This window comes from Oncorhynchus masou, chromosome 22 (assembly GCF_036934945.1).
Source record: "Oncorhynchus masou masou isolate Uvic2021 chromosome 22, UVic_Omas_1.1, whole genome shotgun sequence".
NCBI classification, from domain to species: Eukaryota; Metazoa; Chordata; class Actinopteri; order Salmoniformes; family Salmonidae; genus Oncorhynchus; species Oncorhynchus masou.
This window is the reverse complement of record NC_088233.1, coordinates 51,945,933-51,967,497: the sequence shown is the minus strand read 5'-3', so window position 1 is coordinate 51,967,497 and position 21,565 is coordinate 51,945,933. Positions and strand designations below refer to the sequence as shown.

The 21,565-nt window shown below is 43.4% G+C and overlaps 1 protein-coding gene across 1 annotated transcript in view; it reads left to right on the top strand.

Annotated features, from left to right (window-relative positions):
* Nucleotides 1-3,447: 3,447 nt before the first annotated feature.
* The window catches only part of cspg4 (chondroitin sulfate proteoglycan 4), a 117,010-nt gene continuing 98,892 nt past the window's right edge, over nucleotides 3,448-21,565 (top strand). Inside the window, 1 exon segment of the mRNA XM_064930556.1 lies at nucleotides 3,448-3,564. Coding sequence (XP_064786628.1) covers nucleotides 3,492-3,564 — 73 coding nt within the window. The 5' untranslated portion in view covers nucleotides 3,448-3,491.

Here is a 21,565-nt window from a genome sequence, read left to right as displayed (position 1 = left end):
TAATCAAGTCTTTAGCTTTAAGAGTGAAGAGGTGGTCTGGGCCTGGCGTGACAGCAGTAGCAACACAGGAAGATGATATTGTAGCTCGTTTGTGGTGAAAACTGAGCCGTACTGCTTTTTCCTGAAGAGATGTGTGAGGTATTCCTTGGGAGAACTATCCCAGGCTTCTGCATATTAGAGGGTGTGTGTTTAGGGATTACACACATCAACTGTAAGGAAAATGAGAAGTGTTTCGTCTGCTTGACCCGGCTCCTTATTATTGATGTTCAAAAGAAGCCAAACAGAGGAACGAGTCCAGTGCAAAAGGGAGTGGTAGGTGTGAGGTTTTCAGCATTGTGCGCTTTGGCTAGGTGCTTGGGCCCAAAAAGTGGTCCAGTAGCAGCAAGAAATTCAATGGCAGAACTAAATTCTTTTGAAAATGCAAGAAGTGATATCGTCATTTCCACTTATTCAATGTGAGCATGTCCGCTGATACCGTTCAGCTAGTTTTTTTTAACCCTTCTCAGATAATTTATTTAATAAGTCCATTAGACATGTTGTGGCTCAGTCAGTATGGCATAGCACTTGCAATGCCAGAATCATAGGTTTGATTCCTGCTGGGGCCACCCATATGAAAAATGTATACACGCATGACTGTAAGTCGCTTTGGATAAAAGCGTCTGCTAAATGGCAAATTTTATAAACTGGGTGGTTCGAACCCTGAATACGAATTGGCTTACAGCCGTGGTATATCAGACTGTATCTGACGTGTATGATAAAATACGTATTTTTACTGCCTAATTACGTTGATAACCAGTTTATAATAGCAATAAGGCACCTCGGGGGGTTTGATATACGACCAATATACTGCCTAAGAACAGCTCTTAGCCATGGTGTATTGGCCATAACCATAACATTGTTGAATACTCGGTATTGATTGGCTAGAAGGGCATTCTAGAATGGACATTAAAACAGATAACGGGACAGTTGGAAAATATATCGGGACACCTTGCAATCATGAGGCAATATCCGTCTGCATATGCAGAATGTACTTGTTACGACTTCTGCCGAAGCCGGTTCCTTTCCTTGTTCGACGGTCGACATCACCGATCTTCTAGCCATCGCAGATCCATTTTTCATTTTCCATTTGTTATGTCTTGTTTTCCCACACACCTGGTTTTCATTCCCTCATTACGTGTTGTGTATTTAACCCTCTGTTCCCCCCATGTCTTTGTGCGGAACTGTTTGTTGTAAGTGCTTGTGCACATTGTTGTCTGGTGCGCGACAGGTTTTGTACCCACGTTGTTATTCTGGATGCCGGTGGTTTTGGATATTTAAACTGCTCCGGTTGTTACCCAGTTTTGCTCTCCTGCATCTGACTTCTCTGCCACCAGTTACTTACCGCTTACAGTACTTGCTAAAAAGTTACAGAAAGTTAAGCCAACAACCACACAAACTGAAATTGGATGCATTGTAAACGCAGGTCCAACAAGGGAAAAACGTAGCTAGTTTGTAAGCTAGTATTGATTTGTTTTTTCAGAGACATGTATTTTTTTAGCATCTGATGACGTAATGTGGTGAGTGATGAACATGTGGTGAGTGATGAACATCCAGCCTACAGAGGTTAATTAAGTTATATAAGAAACCAAATGGCAAATTGAATAATTGAATTCTACAACCTCTGTTATTGAGTTTACAGAAAAATGTCTGGGTATGAGACATAGACACACAACAACAAACTGTTTGTTGTGAATCTGTTTTATAAACCGCCACACAATTGACTCACCACACATCATGTGAAGTGGTTTGAAGCCGTCCTGACTGTGAGGTGAACCTCATCTGAATGAATGTCTGTGGCGCTGTGCCCTCCCATGCTGAGAGAACCCACTCATATCTGTGAGTGGCATCCCTCCAGGCAAATTACCAAGCCCAGGGGAACGAGCCTCTGTGTCTTGGGACCATGTGGCGTGCTATGATTCATAAAGACATTATTGATGCAGCACAAGCTTCTGTGAAATTATCAAGGGAGCCGAGTCAAAAAGATTAGTCTCGTAAGTGGTGTCACTAAAGTCACGTAAAATACTGTTCATGAATAAGACCCATTGACCTATTCCTTTCATTTCTATACACAGTAAAAACATCTCCTATGGAGTCAAATTCAACACTATTTTGAGGTTCATATGGTTCCTCCCCCATTTTGAGGTAAAACTACTCTGATCATGGTGTTTATATTTTTGGAGTTAAAACAACACTAAATGGAGTGAGTTGATTAAACTCCCTTGCCATTTTGCACTTTTCTGTGTTGTTTTTCATTAACAATCAACTGTCAGAGTAAACAATTTCTCTGTCGATTTACCTCCTTTGAGTTATGAAGGTGTAAAGTCTCATTTTCATATTTCTAAAAGTGTCACATTACAGTGGCTTGCAATGTGTAATCCAATCTCTGTTGGAAACCAACTAGCAGTAGGAACTTCACCGATTTGTATATCAACCATTACAATCAGAATGCCTGCCAAAGTAGGGGGGATAGGGTGCAGTTTGAGACCACTTTGTACAGTAGTTCCTCATGTAAACTGGAACAACCATCTCAGTAATGGATGCAATAAATCCAACCAATTACAGATTGGATTCGTTTTAAAAATGTTTTACTTATATTTGTGAAGCATAACATAAAAACCATCAATGCGAAATCATAGATATTGAAACAAACTCTTTAAAAAATCTACCTACAACTGAGAATGCTGGGAAAGATGACAATGAGGCCCTTCCCAAATATGTAGACATTCCATAGTTTTAACTCCATGTCTCTGGTAGAGCTAAAAGTACTCAGTGATCAGCACCAAATCCAGAGAGTGTATCACTCTGTTAAGATAACTCCAGTTGAGTTAAGATAACGCCAGTAAAGTCCATTTAAGCCTAAAATGTTAACACTGATTTTAACTCTCCTTGATTTACTGTGTACTCTTTTCAGAAGTTATTCCATTGAATTCAAGTGTAGGATTTGTACGTGAATACCATTATTACTACCAAGTAGTAACAGAGACACTGCCTCCAGACTTAAGAGACAAAAGCAACAGAGAGTGAAACAACCTTGATTTTCATCTTTAATTAAAAGCAAAAGGTTTATCCCTGCAGCACCAGCCTGCAGTCTCTAAAGGCTATTCCAATTACTGGCAGAAGACATAAAGAGCCCTTCAACTTTGAGTGGCCAGACTCAGTAATTTGAGAGAGAGGGAGCGAGAGAGGGGGAGAAAGGGGCGAGGGAGAGTTGTGTCCTTTTTTCCACCAGGGGCGGCGTGGCTCTCTCTGGGAGTGTGCTAGGCAAAGGGCTGAAGGGAGGCGTAGGCAGGGCTCTTGTGGCTTTTTGGGGGGTTGCAAGAAGGAGGGCGTTTACTTCGGGGGCCCAACCCCTTCCATAGAGTAGAGATGCAGAAGCAACTCGGCTCCCAAAATTAACTGGAAGACAGTTCCCTTTGAATGGAGAGTGAGTTGCAGAGGACTACACCGGCAATATGAGAGCTCTGCGTTTGGTCCTGCTGAGTGCCTTCTTGCCCCTGCTCTGTCTGCCCAGCCCCAGCCATGGAGGTAAGTGCATCAAGCCAAATTAGTTTGTCAAGCTATTAGTCTCCCAGCTGACCGATCCCCTGTTATGTCAGAAAGTCACAGCTGTATCTATGGGGGTCATTCAAGTCAACTCTCACTTTCAGGGGCTTCTCTCCTATACATACCAATCATAATCACTTGGGTTTCCAGGTTGAAGTTGCCTCTAATCGCTGACTTAGGTTCAGCTAATCGATCCTTCACCCTCCTCACTTTTGGGAGGTAAAAAAGAAAAACTGACATCGGACCCGGGCATAGGGGTAACTTCATCCCACACCATTAGATATCGATCAGTCAGGTTTCTTTCAAACATATTTTACTGCTGTTTTACATGAAATTACATACACCTGGAGAGATCTGCTGTAGGTGTTGTGCAGTGCTATAGGTCTTAGACAGCAGATGTTGAAGATTATGTGTAATGTTTGCTTAGGAACAGTTTTGTGGGAGCAGTGTGTTGGTAGAGGGTACAGTCAGTGGTTAGATAGCTAACTTTAAAGGGAGGTGAGTTTGAGGTCCCCTCCTCGAGCTCTGAAAAGCTCTTTCAGAAGCAGCCCAGGGCCAGGGTAGGCAAGGTTTGATTTCACCCATCCAGGGAAATGAGCTTTAGGGGGTGGAGTGTCAAGAAAGAGCTGGCTTCCTCTCTCCCTCCCTTCTCCTCTCTCTCTCCCCTCTCCTCTCTCTCTCCCCTGGCCCCACAGTTCTGAGATAGATTGAATCAGGAGCAGCAGCACCTCACAGTGCAGTTCCCGGCCACAAGGAGTTTTGGAAGTGTTTGTGGTTGGGGGAAGGCAAATCTGGTGTTCGCCCTGAATCTGGTGAGGGAATGAAACGATGCCTTTCAAAGGCTCACTGGATCCTACAGAAATCTGTACACATGGCAATTTGGCAGGAGTATCCCCGGCCCCATTGCACAGATGTTTAGTTTATTGTTTGTGCAAGGCTCTTAGATCTTTCAAATCACATTGGACATTTTACTCCAGTTAAACTCCAATGGGAAAACAGTGATGAGCCCCAGTCTGGGGTTGGGAATGCCACTTGGTCTGAGTGGAAAACTGCTTGTTAAGTCTAGTTTAGGGAATCATTTCAACCTTCAAAGCCTGTGTAGTGAATGTCATCTGTAGCACTGTAATGGGATGTTGTCAGGTGATAGCATTGATATCAGTTGGCACCACAGTCTGTAGTGTTAAACTGCTGACCCGATAGCGCTAATGCTAAACAGATGTTCCAGAGTCCCCCCCCCCCCATCACCCTCACCCTTCCAACCACAAGCTGTCAGGAACACCTCACCAACTACCTGGAATGTGCATCTCTGACCTCACCTCCTCTGTGTTTGCATCTTGTTCCTGTGTCACGGGGTGCCACATTGCTCGCAGCTGGAACTGGATGAACTTGTACGTCATTGTACGACAGCAGAATGCTATAGAAAAGTCACTCTAATGATTTCTCTGGTCTGTGGAGCTTTTGCTAAATGACTCGGGTTCATAAACCTTATTCTCCTTAACTGCTACGTTAATTATCCTAACCTGCAACAAAAAGTCTAATCTGACAAAAGCTCTATCCTTTCCAGTCAAAACTACTACCTCTGTGTATTTTGTGGCTATGGTAACAGAGCTAAACAAATATGGATTTTGATGCTGGGCTTCTTGGAGCTTCTATACAAGGAGCCCATGTGTTCTGTGTGAGTTGCCAGAAGGGTAAACTGCACAGACTACAAGTGTCTGCACATTAGATTAATGAATCCAATACTTGTTTAAGGGAATTGACGAGATTAGTTGTTGGTGACTGGAGCTCTCTGACTAATGCAGCCATCAACCCTGAATTCAACCCCCACTTTAAACAGTTTACTAACTAAAATGTTATGATACATTGTAAATGCACATTATGTAGATTCAACATACTGGGCATGCAAATCCGACAGTGTATAAATACGGCGCAAATCACACAGGACTTCTTTTTTGGCCCTTTGGACATCATCATAGAATAGGAACAATGTACAGTGCCTTGCAAAAGGAATCATACCCCTTGGCGTTTTTTCCTATTTTGTTGCATTACAACCTGTAATTTAAATTGATTTTGATTTCATGTAATGGAAATACACAAAATAGTCCAAATTGGTGAAATTAAATTTAAAAAATAACTAAATATATAAATAATTTTAAAAAAAATTTAAAAAATGGAAAAGTGGTGCATGCGTATGTATTCAGCCCCTTTGCTATGAAGCCCCTAAATCAGATCTGGTGCAACCAATTACCTTCAGAAGTCACATAATTAGTTAAATGAAGTCCTCCTATGTGCAATCCAAGTGTCACATGATCTGTCACATGATCTCAGTATATATACACCTGTTCTGAAAGGCACCAGGGTCTGCAACACCACTAGCTAGGGGCACCACCAAGCAAGCAGCACCATGAAGACCAAGGAGCTCTCCAAACAGGTCAGAGACAAAGTTTTGGAGAAGTACAGATCAGGGTTGGGTTATAAAAGAATATCAGTAACTTTGAAAATCCGAATTAGCACCGTTAAATCGATTATTAAAAAAATGTAAAGAATTTGGCACCACAACAAACTTGCCAAGACAGGGCCACCCACCAAAACTCACGGACCAGTCAAGGAGAGCATTAATCAGAGAGGCAACAAAGAGTCCAAAGATAACCCTGAAGGAGCTGCAAAGCTCCACAGCGGAGAATGGAGTATCTGTCCATAGGACCACTTTAAGCCGTACACTCCACAGAGCTGGGCTTCACGGAAGAGTGGACAGAAAAAAAGCCATTGCTTAAAGAAAAAAATAAGCAAACACGTTTGGTGTTTGCCAAAAGGCATGTGAGAGACTCCCAAAATATATGTAAGAATGTACTCTGGTCAGATCAGACTAAAATTGAGCTTTTTGTCCATCAAGGTAAATTCTATGTCTAGCGCAAACCCAACACCCCTCATCACCCCTCATGGGGATGTTTTTCGTTGGCAGGGACTGAGAAACTGGTCAGAATTGAAGGAATGATGGATGGCGCAAAATACAGGGAAATTTTGAGAGAAACCTGTTTGTCTTCCAGAGATTTGAGACTGGGACAGAGATTCACCTTCCAGCATGACAATGACCCTAAGCATACTGCTAAAGCAACACTCGAGTGGTTTAAGGGGAAACATTTAAACGTTTTGGAATGGCCTAGTTAAAGCCCAGACCTCAATACAATTGAGAATCTGTGGTGTGACTTAAAGATTGCTGTACACCAGCAGAATCCATCCAACTTGAAGTAGCTGGAGCAGTTTTGCCTTGAAGGTGCAAAAATCCCAGTGGCTAGATGTGCCAAGCTTATAGAGACATACCCCAAGAGACTTGCCGCTGTAATTCCTGCAAAAGGTGGCTTTAACAAGGTATTGACTTTGTGGGGAGAATAGTTATGTACGCTCAAGTTTTCAGGTTTGTTTTTGTCTTATTTTGCATCTTCAAAGTGGTAGGCATGTTGTGTAAATCAAATGATACAAACCTCCAACAAATCCATTTTAATTCCAGGTTGAAAGGCAAGAAAATATGAAAAGGGGGTGAATACTTTCGCAAGCCATTGTACATGTACATGTAATTATGTAGTATAGACATCCATATACAGACATCGATGTTAGAGATCTGGTTTCGCATTCCACTTAATCACAAAGGTTGAAACCCAAATGGCAACCTATTCCCTATGAACAAAAGTATAGACGCATCATACAACAATTAAAAATATTTTACTGAGTTACAGTTCACATAAGGAAATCAGTCAATGGAAATAAATTAATCAGGCCATAATCTATGGATTTCACATGACTGGGAGTACAGATATGCATCTGTTGGCGAAAGATACCTTTAAAAAAATGTAGGGCAGTGGATCAGAAAACCGGTCAGTATCTGATGTGACCACCACTTGCCTCATGCAGCGTGACACATCTCCTTTGCATAGAGTTGATCAGGCTGTTGATTGTGGCCTGTGGAATGTTGTCCCACTCCTCTTCAATGGCTGTGTGAATTTGCTGGATATTGGCGGGAACAGGAACATGCTGTTGTACACAGCAACCCAAACGTGCTCAATGGGTGACATGTCTGGTGAGTATGCAGGCCATGGATGAACTGGGACATTTTCAGCTTTCAGGAATTGTGTACAGATCCTTGCGACATGGGGCCATGCATTATTATGCTGAAACATGAGGTGATGGTGGCGGGGGAATGGTACAAACAATGGGCCTCAGGATCTCGTCACGGTATCTTTGTGCATTCAAATTGCCATAGATAAAATGCAATTGTGTACGTTATCCGTAGCTTATGCCTGCCCATATCATAACCCCTCCGCCACCACGAGGCATTCTGTTCACAACGTTGACATCAGCATACCGCTCACCCACACAACGCCATCTGCCCAGTTCAGTTAAACACAAGATTCTTCCGTGAAGAGCACACTTTTCCAGCGTGCCAGTGACCACCGAATGTAAGCATTTTTCCACTGAAGTCAGTTACGACGCTAAACTGCAGTCAGGTCAAGACCCTGGTTAGCACACAGATGAGCTTCCCTGAGATGGTTTCTGACAGTTTGTGCAGAAAACCTTCGGTTGTGCAAACCCACAGTTTCATCAGCTGTCCTGGTGGCTGGTCTCTGACAATCCCGAAGGTGAAAACGTTGGACGTGGAGGTCCTGGGCTGGAGTGGTTACACGTGGTCTGTGGTTGTGGGGCCGGATGAACGTGCTGCCAAGTTTTCTAAAACGGCATTAGAGGTGACTTATGTTAGTGCAATTAACATAACATTTTCTGGCAACAGCTCTGGTGGACATTCCTGCATCAGCATGCCAGTTGCACGCTTCCTCAAAACCTGAGACATCTGTGGTGTTGTGTCATGTGAAAAACTGCTAATTTTAGAATGGCCATTTATTGTCCCCCGCACAAGGTGCACCTGTGTAATGATCATGCTGTTTCGTCAGCTTCTTGATATGCCACCTGTCAGGTGGATGGATTACCTTGGCAAAGGAAAAATGCTCACTAACAGGGATGTAAACCATTTTGGGCACAACATTTTGAGAAACATGCTTTTTGTGAATGGAACATTTCTGAGATCTTTTATTTCAGCTCATGAAACATGGGACCAACACTTTACAGGTTGCGCTTATCATTTTGTTCAGTGTAATTCACTTGTTTTGACAAGGGCCCATGGGGTGACAGTCGTGATAAGATCAACCTCTTACATTAGTTCTTGATCTTCGCTATATCTGCTATAGCCTGTATACCCAAACTTCCTGATATTGTACATCTGCTGTAGGCGGTATACCCAAACGTCCTGACATTGTTTCATGAATGGTATGTGCACTGAGCTTTGTTATTTGCATTGGATAAGTGCCCTCCACTGGCTAAGACTAGTACTGCTACTACTACAATCGGAATCAGCCCCAAAGGACACATCATTTATTACAACCTTTTGCTTAATACTAGGGGCGTAGGCACGACTGGGTCTGGGTGGGTGCAGGCACAGGTGTAGGGGATCCAGGCCCACCAAATAGGCTTCAGGAAAAAATGCTTTACTCGTCAGTGTTCCAAATGGGACGTTATTCGTCTTTACTTGACTTGCATTGTACTTGACTTGGGCAGGACCTCAACGAAACTGAGTACCGGCACCATTTCTTCTGCTTGAGTTCCTGCACCTCCTATAGAATACTAGTTCAAAGGTATTGAGAAGTTCCTGCAACTAAATATAAACGGTACCGGCACTCGAAATGAGTACTGGCACCTATTTCAGTCCAAGTCAAGCACTGGTCTAAACATGCATACACCATCAGATAGAATTCATAGCAAGCAGTAGGGAGGGGGTGGGGAAATGAAAGGAATATACAAAAGGGATATTGACAATAACAATAATAATAATAATAATACAATAATAATAATATATGGTATTTGGCAGATGCCTTTCAGAACACTAAAGGACATCTTACATAAAATCTGGTGCTTTACATAAAATCAATTTCAGTTAGGCATATGTAATGAATATGAATTATTCTTTATTTACAAGGGGGAAAACTATAAAAACAAATTGTAAAAAGAAATCAGCTCCTGAGTAGCACAGCGGTCTAAGGCACTGCATATCAGTACAAGAGGTGTCACTACAGTCCCTGGTTTGAATCTAGGCTGTATCACATACGGCCATGATTGGGAGTCCCATAGGGCGGCACACAATTGGCCCAGCGTCGTCCGGGTTTAGCCGGGGTAGGCCGTCATTGTAAATAAGAATTTGTTTTTAACTGACTTGCCTAGTTAAATACAGGTTCAACTGATTCATTTCCAAATAATATGTGGGCTCTGGCACGTGTCACTTTGCGCTGATACCATGTCCAGAAAACAGCAGCTATCACTGTGTTGACTCTCTAGCCGACTTGGCTAGCAAAAACAAGTAAATGTGATGTTGGAGCATTTGCCAAGTTATTTGATATCAGTGATTTTGCCATGAAGGGCTTCCAGTACATTCAGAGATCAGCGCTACAAACATTTTTATTAAACAATCTTAGAAATCATGAAACACGCTTCTCCACTTTGACACACGCTCGATCCCTCCCTCCGCTGAGACATGACATGAAATAAAAAATTGAGTTATTTAAATGTATGCTCTGTTGTGCCTTGTAAATAATAGGATACAACAACCGGCCCTTTACCAGTGTAATCATATAGCCTAGCTTGAGACTCGAGTTTTGAAATATAAGGGACGCTACATTATTATGAAAGTAGGCAAATGCATGGGGAATTGAATTGGAAATATCTGTCCTGTGCTTCTCCGCCAATGCACTTTAGTTAGGCCCTATAGGCTATTTGATAATTTAACTGATATCACACAATGCATTGTAGGCACACTTGATCTCCCGCGCCCACAGAGAATAGCATTCTACTTGCATTGTGACTCATAAAGTGATCTTGACTAAGAAACGGTTGTGGACCACTGTTCTGGTCTATATAGGCTACAGCCTATTATGAGGTGCATTAGCATACTGTTTAGCAAAAATGTTTGCTGTGATGGTGTCTCACGCAAACCAGATCTAATTCGATTGGCCAACATGCTAGTGATTAACACTAGAAAAGCCTGGCCTCGTTGGATCCCTTTGGGCCAATGACGTCTCTTTCGAAAGTCAACAGTCTAATAAACACATTTCATATATACTATCGGAAGAATAATCATTTGGTTGTGTTTATGAGGGTGTTCGGTAACGCTATGCAAAATATAATATATTTCAAAGAACACAATAGAATTCATTTGTTTATGTAACTGTAGGCTATATGTACAAAATTTAAAAAAACAAACACACAAAAACAAACAATTGAAGTGTTAAAATCCATTAAATAAACACCATCACAAAGAACATAAATTATTTATTAGTTAAGGGCAGTTCTTAAGGAATGAATTTATGAAAAAAAAAGTATTTCAAAAGAACAGAATGGCATATTGTCTGTTTAAATGTATTACTGTGCTTTGAGTGTTGCAAGTGCACGTGGGAGCTCAGGAGGTCATTTTCAAGAGTTTAGTAAGGATAGGTGATTTGGAAACTGCAGAATCGTCTCTTTCTGATACTATATAGACATCAAAACGTCTTACATGCTCGTCACTCTGTAGGAGAATTTGCTAAAGATCACTTTCTGAGTCAAAATGCAAGCCGAGATCTTATTAATTTAATATAAGTAGATATGCACTCAAAATTGACTGTAGCCCACAAGCTAATGGTGGCTGAAAACACAATCATCGCGGGATGAACGAGTGACGAATTTCCGGCCAAGGGTGGTTCATTTAAAAATAATTCCTTCCTCCCTCGCCCTGCAAGTGTATACTCGTCAGGCGTCATGATACGTCATCAGAGGTGTCCACTTAATTTGAGGGCTGAGGGGTGTGTCTTTTAAGTGTTTGGACCTCAACCTATGGCTCGAGGAAGCTCAGATCACGTGTCTGCAGTTATCTGATTGGCCAGCGACAGGCCTTTAGGTGCACTTGATTTGCTCTCTGGGCCTGTCGGTTAGGGGGAGTTCTACCTTCAGACACATGTAATGGTTCAATATGGGAGTCCTGCCTACCAGGCGCTGGGGCTGCTGAATCAAGTGCACTTACCACCAACATCACAAAACAAATAAAAACAATAGGATCGCAGGGCTTTATCGTTGTTTTTTTACGACCGGTTGGTGACCACTGGTTTTGGTGTAGTTTTGATGGGTCATCATCAGTTGCACAGGCCTGGCAGCGAAAAAAAATAACATGTCCTCTTAAAACTGCTTATAACACAAATTCTGTTTGTGATAGTAGGAGTCTAACACAATAGTGTGTTATATAGACTTATTTAGGAAAAGTCAAAGATGGGGGACATAACTTTAAAAAAAAGTTGTTTTATTCCAACTATAGGTCTATGGTTTATTATATGTAGGTCTGTGTGAGTCGCATGTTAAATGCAAGAGTCATGGATTTACATAGGCCATCACATGTGTGGGGTATAGTATACAGTAAAGCATAGGGTAAGCTGATAATTTAATGTTGATTTAAGTTCCCAAATTTTGGACCACATACATTTTTGCTGGTTCTGTCATCAACGGAGTTCTGCCTACGCCCCTGTTTGAAATCATATGGAAATAAGAGGATGCCATAACATTGCAGAGCATGGGAAAGAAAGATCAATGTTGACAGTGTTCTAATGAAGGTAAAGCTCCCTCCTCTTCCTGTCTGCTTTTTATCCTGGCAGCTTAAGACAGCAGGTTTCACTATTCGAGTGAGTTCTGTGTTATTAATGACCTTTCTGCCTGTGGCCGGGGGCAAAATCCGTTGTGAGAATCCACATTTCTTAATTTGGACATTCCTTATGCCTTCTCCCGCTCTTCCCCCACCAGGCGGAATAAGTGTAACTTTATAACCCTAGTAAAACTTACCATATGATAGGGCTTTCCATCTCTGCTTGTAGTTATTCCCGCCTGAGATATGGCTTTTTCTTTGCAACTCTGCCTAGAAGGCCAGCATCCCGAAGTCACCTCTTCACTGTTGACGTTGAGAAGGGTGTTTTGCAGGTACTATTTAATGAAGCTGCCAGCTGAGGACTTGTGAGGCGTCTTTCTCAAACTAGAAAGTGCATTTGTGAAGATACCCAAGTCAAAGCCAGTGTTTCTGTCCCCAAAAAGTGCAATCGTTACATTTCTTCCCTCAAGGTAGTAGGAAAAACAAGTGTAACACAAAGTTAAATAGCACCGCCCAGCATATTTATTGTTGATAAGAACTGTTGGGGAATTTAATGACGTGGATTTCATGATCAGACCAGCGTGACCAACTGGGTTTGAATAGACTGTGTTAGCCCGATCAGCTAAGGTCAAGGCATTACATTTCCCCTTTGGCGACCAATGAAGTACTGGAGAAGATCTTATCATATCTGGTTTTGAAGAAGTCTGTGTTAGCCCATCGAGCTGAAGAGTAGGCATGAGATCAGGGAGCTAACCAATGTCTTCAGTTCTCAGGCGAAGTTATCATTTTAAAACATTCATTTTCTGCTAAAAAACAGTATCTGATTTGCCCAATAGGCAGTTCAAATCTGCTTCTCTAAGCTAATGTAACAGTGTAAATAAGTTGTTCAATTCCTGCATAAAATGGGTAATACAGAGAGGAAGTCTCTCCAGTGCCTCGACCAGCAGAACCGGGGTTACCTCTACCCGTCCCGTCCAGAGCCAGTCCCAGTGGGATGCATCTCTCCCTTCCCAGGGAGTATGATGGGACGGCAGCACAGTGCCAGGGGTTCCTTTTACAACTTGACCTCTACCTGGCCACCTTTCACCCAGCTCCCTCGGGAAGGGAGAGAGTGTCCGCCCCCGTCTCATGCCTCTCGGGGAGAGGTCTGGAGTGGGCAAACGCCGTGTGGGGAAAAAGACGCGGCATTGGACCACTTCGAGGGGTTCACCCGCCGCTTCAGGGCTGTCTTCAACCATCCGCCCGAAGGTAGAGAGGCTGGGGAATGGCTCTTCCATTTGAGGCAGGGAACGAGGAGCACCCAGGAGTTCACCCTGGAATTCCGGACCTTGGCCGCCGGAGCAGGCTGAAACGACAGGGCCCCCATCGACCACTACCAATGCAGCCTGCGCGAGGACGTCCGACGTGAGCTGGCCTCCACGGTAAAGGATGTGAAGCGATTGCTAGGGTTTGCCAATAACTACAGGAGATTTATCCTGGGTTTTGGCCAGGTGGCTACTCCCATTACCTCACTGCTGAAGGCCGGGTCCTGTATGGTTGCAGTGGTCGGCTGAGGCGGACAGAGCTTTAGGGCACCTGAGAGCTCTGTTTACCTCGGCTCCCATGCTGGACCATCCGGATCCCTCTTTGGCATTTATAGTGGAGGTGGACGTGTCCGAGGCTGGGATAAGAGCCGTGCTCTCAAAACGCTCGGGTACGCCACCGCCCCTGTGCTTTCTTCTCGAAGAAGCTCATCCCGACGGAGCGTAACTATGATGTGGGGGACCGGGAGCTGTTGGCTGTGGTTAAAGCGTTGAAGGCGTGGAGACAATGGCTTGAGGGGGCTAAACACCCTTTAATCATCTGGACTGACCACCGCAACCTGGAGTACATCCGGGCTGTATGACACAGAGGAGCGGCCCATTGATCAGACTCCCATACTCCCGGCCTCCTGCCTGGTTGCGCCGGCCATGTGGGAGCTGGACACGGACATTGAGCAGGCATTGCGTACAGAGCCCGCTCCCCTCCAGTGTCCCATCGGGCGTATGTATGTTCCGTGTGCTGTCCGTGATCAGTTGATCTATTGGGCCCACACGTCATCCTCCTCTGGTCATCCGGGATCAGTCGGACGGTGCGCTGTCTGACTGGGAAGTACTGGTGGCCCACCTTGGCAAAGGACGTGAGGATTTATGTTTCCTCCTGCTCGGTGTATGCCCAGTATAAGGCTCCAGGACACCTGCCCAGAGGTAAGCTACATCCCTTACCCGTTCCACAACGACCTTGGTCACACCTGTCGGTGGATTTTCTAAACAATATTCCTCTTTCACAGGGAAGCACTACGATCCTGGTTGTTGTGGATCGTTTCTCTAAGGCCTGTTGTCTCCTCCCTCTGCCCGGTCTTCCTACGGCCCTACAGACTGCGGAAGCCCTGTTTACTCACGTCTTCCGGCACTATAGGGTGCCTGAGGATATAGTGTCTGATCGGGGCCCCCAGTTCACATAGAGAGTCTGGAAGGGGTTCATGGAACGTCACGATCATCCTCACCTCGGGTTTTCACCCCGAGAGTAACGGGCAGGTAGAGAGAGTCAACCAGGATGTGGGCAGGTTTCTGCTGCGGGAGTGGGCGGCGTTCGTGCCCTGGGCCGAGATGGCACAGAATTTGCTTCGCCACTCCTCCACTAACCTCTCCCCCTTTCAGTGCGTATTGGGGTACTAGCCGGTTCTGGCGCCGTGGCATCAGCGTCAGATTGAGGCTTCTGTGGTGGACGACTGGTTCAGGCACGCGGAGGAGACATGGGAGGCCGCCAATGTTCACCTCCAGCGAGCCGCACTGCATCAAAAGACCAGCGAGGACCATCACCGCAAGTGAGGCCCCGGTGTTCGCACCGGGGGACCGGGCCTGGCTCTCGACCTGAAACCTGCCCCTCCGCCTGCCCTGTCGGAAGCTGGGTCCATGGTTTGTGGGGACATTAAAAGTCCTGAGGAGGGTGAACGAGGTGTGTTATAGGTTACAGCTTCCCCCTGATTACCGTATTAACCCCTCGTTCCATGTGTCTCTCCTCAGGCCAGTGGTGGCTGGTCCGCTCCAGGAATCTGAGGAGCAGGAGGTTCCTCCGGCCCCCTGGGCTTCAAGGGGGTCCTGTCGTTCCATCCTGGATTCGAGGCGTTGGGCGGGGGGCCTTCAGTACCTCGTGGAGTGAGCGGGGTACGGTCCGGAGGAGAGGTGCTGGGTCCTGGTGGCGGATGTTTTGGACCCTAAACTGCTGCGGGAGTTTCACCGTCACCGGCCGGTTCGCCCTGCGCCTCGCACTCCGGGTCGTCCCCGTGGCCGGTGTCTGGCGCACCGCTGGAGCCACGCTTCAAGGGGGGGGGGGTGTACTGCCACGACTTCCGCCAAAATCAACTCCTCTCCTTGTTCTGGCGGCGTCCGGCGATCGACGTCACCGGCTTTCTAGCCATCGACGCTCCATTTTTTCATATTTCCATTTGTTTTGCGCTGTTCCATACACACCTGGTTTTCATTCCCTTATCGCACTGCATGTATTTAGTCCTCTGTTCCCCTCCATGTCTTTGTGTGAAATTGTATTTATGTTATGTGGGTATTGTTACGCGTCATACTTTTCGTCTATTGTTCCATGTTTGGGCACATTTATGTACTTTTGTGCTTTCATTGGACCGGAATAACAAGTGCGTGCTCCTGTTCACTACACTCTGCTCTCCTGCACCTGACTTTGCCTCCAGTACACACCCTTAACACCATTACTTTTTTGTTGTATCGTCATTAACGCATTATACATTATCTACATTTTTACTCCAAGACGTCGGCAATTTGAAAAACTGAAAAATTGGATTGTGCATTGAACCATGATGTACGCTGTAGTTTCAAAACTCTGTGGATAGGGCTAAAACAATGACACAATATCTGAATTCCGACATCTTTATGCACCTTCTCCATTGTTGTAGTTGAGTTGAGAGTGTCAAGGGAGAAAAACTGTCATTAAGTTGTCATAAAATGTATGTTTCGTATCATACATTAGCAATTTATGTTATCAGCAACTACCATTGTTTAGTTGGCTTCAAATAAGCCACTTTTACATGTCTATTTCTGAATCTACGAATATTGTTTCCATGTGGGTTTTATGCTAGCTAAGGTTGCCCTTTTTTAGGAGTGCTGATAATATCTATTTTATAACTGAACATTCATCTATTCTGTGTCCCATCATTGCAGGTAGTTTATTGTTGACGATTGAACAAAGTATAAATGTTTTTATAAGCTCATGAGCACTATCCAGCTTGTTAGCGTGGTTGTTAGCTTAGAAATACAGTATGTGGTGCATTCTATTTATACGTCACTAATGTGACATCGAGTCACTTTTCAGGTACATTTGACATATTTTGATGATAGTAGTTTATTGTAATGTTGTAGACATGAGATTACGTTTGAAAACTATTTATTTGTGTTATTAGAAATAGGAAGAAAAATAACAATAATAAGTATCTATTATACAATCACCAGGTCCTTTTTTAGACATTCAAATTGTCTTTTTGTTAGTATATTATCCAGCAGATCTATGGAGAAGTGTTGTTGGAGTGCTATTAATATGCCTTTGATGACTGAACATTAATCTATACTGTGTCCTATCAGCTTGGTAATAAATAAACTATCCATCCACTACTCCATCGTGTGCTGACTCACTGACGAGGGATGGGACCGAGAGTTCACATTGAGAAAATACAATTTTCATATAATCAAATCAAATTGTATTTGTCACATGCGCCGAATACAACCGGTGTGTAGACCTTACAGGGAAATGCTTACTTACAAGCCCTTAACCAACAATGCAGTTTTAAGAAGAAAAAACGTGTTAAGTATTTACTAAAATAAACTGAAGTAAAAAAAAAAGATATTCTTATTTTAATAAAATAAGAAAAATAAATAATTAAGGAGCAACAATAAAATAACAGTAGTGAGGCTATATACAGGGGGTTCTGGTACAGAATCAATGTGCGGGGGCACCGGTTACGCGAGGTAATTGAGGTAATATGTACATGTAGGTAGAGGTAAATTGGCTATGCATGGATAAAAATAGTATCCAGTGTTGGGATGATTCAATGAGGGAAGTGTGATAAAAGAGCCTGGTCTGATGCTTCACAACATGGCAACACCTTGATCAAAATATCTCTGTTTCTTCCCCATCCTAATATAGACAAAAGTGCTTCTGTGAGAGGCTTAGAACATGTTCCAATTGCCATCTCAATATTCCTGATTTCAAGTATGCCTACTATTTGATTTTATGTTTTTGTTCTTTCCATTAGGTTGAGATAGTAACGGAGATTAAAAAAAATGACTTGTAAGAGAGCAATTAACTGTTATACCAAGAAAACGTTTTCGTTATTTTACTTCAGAACCCATGAGAACCATTGTAACAATATACCGGCTAGGAGCCAAGCTTTACATCAGCTATGGCCAAATCTACATGAATGATCATACAAGGGTATACAAGCCAAAATGCATTCCTTAAAATGACTGAATATCTGTTATGAAAATATGTCAACATACAGTATATCTTTGAAGACATACTTGTGAGGCTTTGTCATTTAAACCGTCCATGAAACTTTCCTTCTGTTGATAATATAAACATAGACAGCCTTGGTGGTCGCTCACATGTTTTAGTGAGTCATCAGCTACTTCCAAAATGGCACACTTGAGTCGAATATAGGTCTATTGCTGCTGGTATGTGGGAGTTCTCTCGGGTCCACACAGTGTCTGAGTGTGAGTCATACACTCATGAGGCCACTGTGGTTAAATCATGGGATACTGTATCTTACACTAACACAACCAACACATTTTGAGTCCTCTCAATGGTGCTTGTTAGAAATGTTGTGGTAGCGTTTTTGGGAAAACTCTCCTTTTTATCTCAAAACCAATGGAAACCCGACATGAATTTTCCTCTAACATCCTTGTATGTTCTATCTAGAGAGCATTTCTTTCCAGCATCCTTACACAGAAAATATAACATTATTGTATGTTGTCTTCAGTTGACCTGAATATGCAGTTTGAATATCTCCTGCCATTTGAGTATCGCAACATGGCTTTGGCAGGCAGACGACAATATGCAAGGAGGGCGACACAGAGGCATATCAATGCCAACTTCTGTCCTGTTGAAATCTTCTTCAGGCCTGATAAAACCCTGAAGTGTTTCTGGGTAATTTGTAGCCTGCCTGTTCTCGTCAGAGGCTGGGTCCTATGGGAAAAAAATCAAGGGGCCTGCTGGGGTAGCTTGGTTCTGCTCTTGCAGCTGACAAGACGTGACTAAATTGTGCTGGATAAATATAGCTGGGTGTAGCCCGACCCAGTAGCGTATTGCTTCACATGTTGCAGAGAGGAGAGGGGGTGTGAGAGGGGCTGCTTGGAAGCTCTGGGGAGAGGAGAGGAGGAAAGGGGTGCAGAGTGGTGGTTCACACAGATTCCAGTGTTCAGGGGCTAGAGCATGTCGTCATCTCCCAGTCACGGCAGATTGAAATAGACAGAGGAAATGGTTTGTTCCATGGAGCTCTGCCTGACTGCAACGTCTTCTTCAGTAGCTACCTCGGGTGCTGAGGGGACTTGCCAGGCGACCAAGCCCTTGTCTGAGCTGATATAATAGCTAAGGCTAATACAGTTACGTCTTTATTGTGTGTTTATTTACAGCACTTGAGATCATTGCTGTTTAATGCTCATTGTAAAGCAAACAAATGGGTACTGTCTTACACACCATTCTGAAGCTCTTGAATGTTTATTTGGTACATAGGGATACATACTGAATGTAATAAGACAAGTCTCAATAAAATGTTATTGTATAACAAATTGTTGTTCTATGTTGCTCAATAACAATCAAATGGTGAACAATAATGCTAGCTAAATTATCGGTTTTGGCAAAAAATTACAACTCGCAAAGTAGACAAATCATAGGTCAAATAGAAAAGCACTATCAAATGGAAGCAGAATCAATGTACAATGACAAGAGCTACCCAGTATTTTGAGGTGAAAGTATTGGAATATGCTCCCACATCCACATAATCAGTGCATGAGGTCACATACACTACATATACAAAAGTATGTGGAGTCCCCTTCAAATTAGTGCATTCGGCTATTTCAACCACATCCATTGCTGACAGGTGTATAAAATCCAGCACACCACCATGCAATCTCCATAGACAAAAATAGGCAGTAGAATGTTTTAACTGGAGAGCTCAGTGACTTTCAACGTGGCACCGTCATAGGACGGTAGGACACACAAGCTCACAGAATGGGACTGCTGAGACCTGAAGCGCAGAAAACTCGTCTGTCCTTGATTTGCACCACCCAGTACCGAGTTCCAAACTGCCTCTGGAAGCAACTTCAGCACAGGATCTGTTTGTCGGGAGCTTCATGAAGTGGGGTTCCATCATTGGAGGATCCTCAGATGAGAAACGGGAGGACCATCCTACTCAGTGAACTTCATATAAATAACAAAAATGTAACATTTAAAGTTATCCTTTTTAGATTAAACTATACTAAATATATTGACATTTCACCAAATAATTGATTGAAACACACTGTTTTGCAATGAAGGTGTACAGTAGCCTCAACATGACTCTGTAGGGTAGTACCATGGTGTAGCCGGAGGACAGCTAGCTTCCGTCCTCCTCTTGGTACATTGAAATCAATACAAACCCTAGGAGGCTCTTGGTTCTCAACCCCTTCCATAGACGTACACAGTACTTACTTATGACAACTTCTGGAGAACGTCCCCCAACCTATCAGAGCTCTTGCAGCATAAACTGACATGTTGTCCACCCAATCAAAGGATCAGAGTATTAATCTAGTACTGAAAGCATAAGCTACAGCTATCTAGCACAGCAGTGGATAAACTGTGGTGAGTAATTGACTCAAAGAAAGAGAAAGACAATAGTTGAACAGTTTTTAACAAATTAATTTCTATAAAAATTAAGGAGAAGCGAGAGAGAGATTATAATTTTTTTCAGTTTCACTTAGCTAGCAAATGCGGCTAGCTAGTTTAGCCTACTTAAACACCCGGCTCAAACAGAAGGATGCTATGTTAGCTAGCTGGCTATGACTATCCAACACAACACTGGAACACTTCCAAGTCAAGGTGAGCTTTTAGTTTTATTAATTTATTGCCACCGGGGCCCACCGGTGTAACTTCTTACTGACTAAGCACTGTAACGTTACTGCATGATTGTAGCAGGTTTACTAACACATTTCTAGTTAGCTAACGCACCTTTGTACATCGCACTGTAATGTACAATTTACATTATTTTAGCGACCAAAAAGTATAATATGAATTGTAAAGCAACATTTCTCCCCATTCCAGCAAAATCAATGACGAGACCTTCAAGCTGCCTGATTGAAGAAGGCGGTGAGCTCCATCGGGTCTTTTTAAAAATGGCGTGAAAGTGAAACCTACTGCATGACAGTGAAATAGGGAGATAAGCTGTGTGGCCAAACTGCTTTTTCATCCGATCCGTCCAACTTATCACCTCTAAAATGTAAATAAAACACTATAAAGAGTTTAAATAATGTGTCATTACGTACCAATTTGAATCATGTTTTTAGGGCGGTGCTAAAGTTATCTTCACAAAAAAACAGCGGCCGTCGCGGTTTTGAGAGTCATGATGGCTTGCAGTGATGATGCAAGATATTAATGCATTCAATTGTACAATTGACTAGGTATTGTCACGCCCTGGTCTTAGTATTTTGTGTTTTCTTCATTATTTTGGTCAGGCCAGGGTGTGACATGGGTTTATTATGTGGTGTGTTTTGTCTTGGGTTTTTTGTAGGTATTGGGATTTTGTATTAGTAGGGTTATCTAGAAAAGTCTATGGTTGCCTGAAGTGGTTCTCAATCAGAGGCAGGTGTTTATCGTTGTCTCTGATTGGGAACCATATTTAGGCAGCCATATTCTTTGAGTGTTTCGTGGGTGATTGTTCCTGTCTCTGTGTTACTGTGTTAGTTTGCACCAGTATAGGCTGTTTCGGTTTTCGTGTTACGTTTCTTGTTTTTGTATTGTTCGTGTTTATTCGTTATTAAACATGTATGAAAATTACCACGATGCATTTTGGTCCGATCCTTGCTACACCTCGTTGTCAGAGGAGGAGATAGAAGAAAACCATGACAGAATCACCCACCACAACAGGACTAAGCGGCGTGGTGACAGGCAGCGGCAGGAGGAGCAGCGATCACAGGACTTCTGGACTTGGGAGGAGATCCTGGATGGTAAAGGACCCTGGGCACAGGCTGGGGAATATCGCCGCCC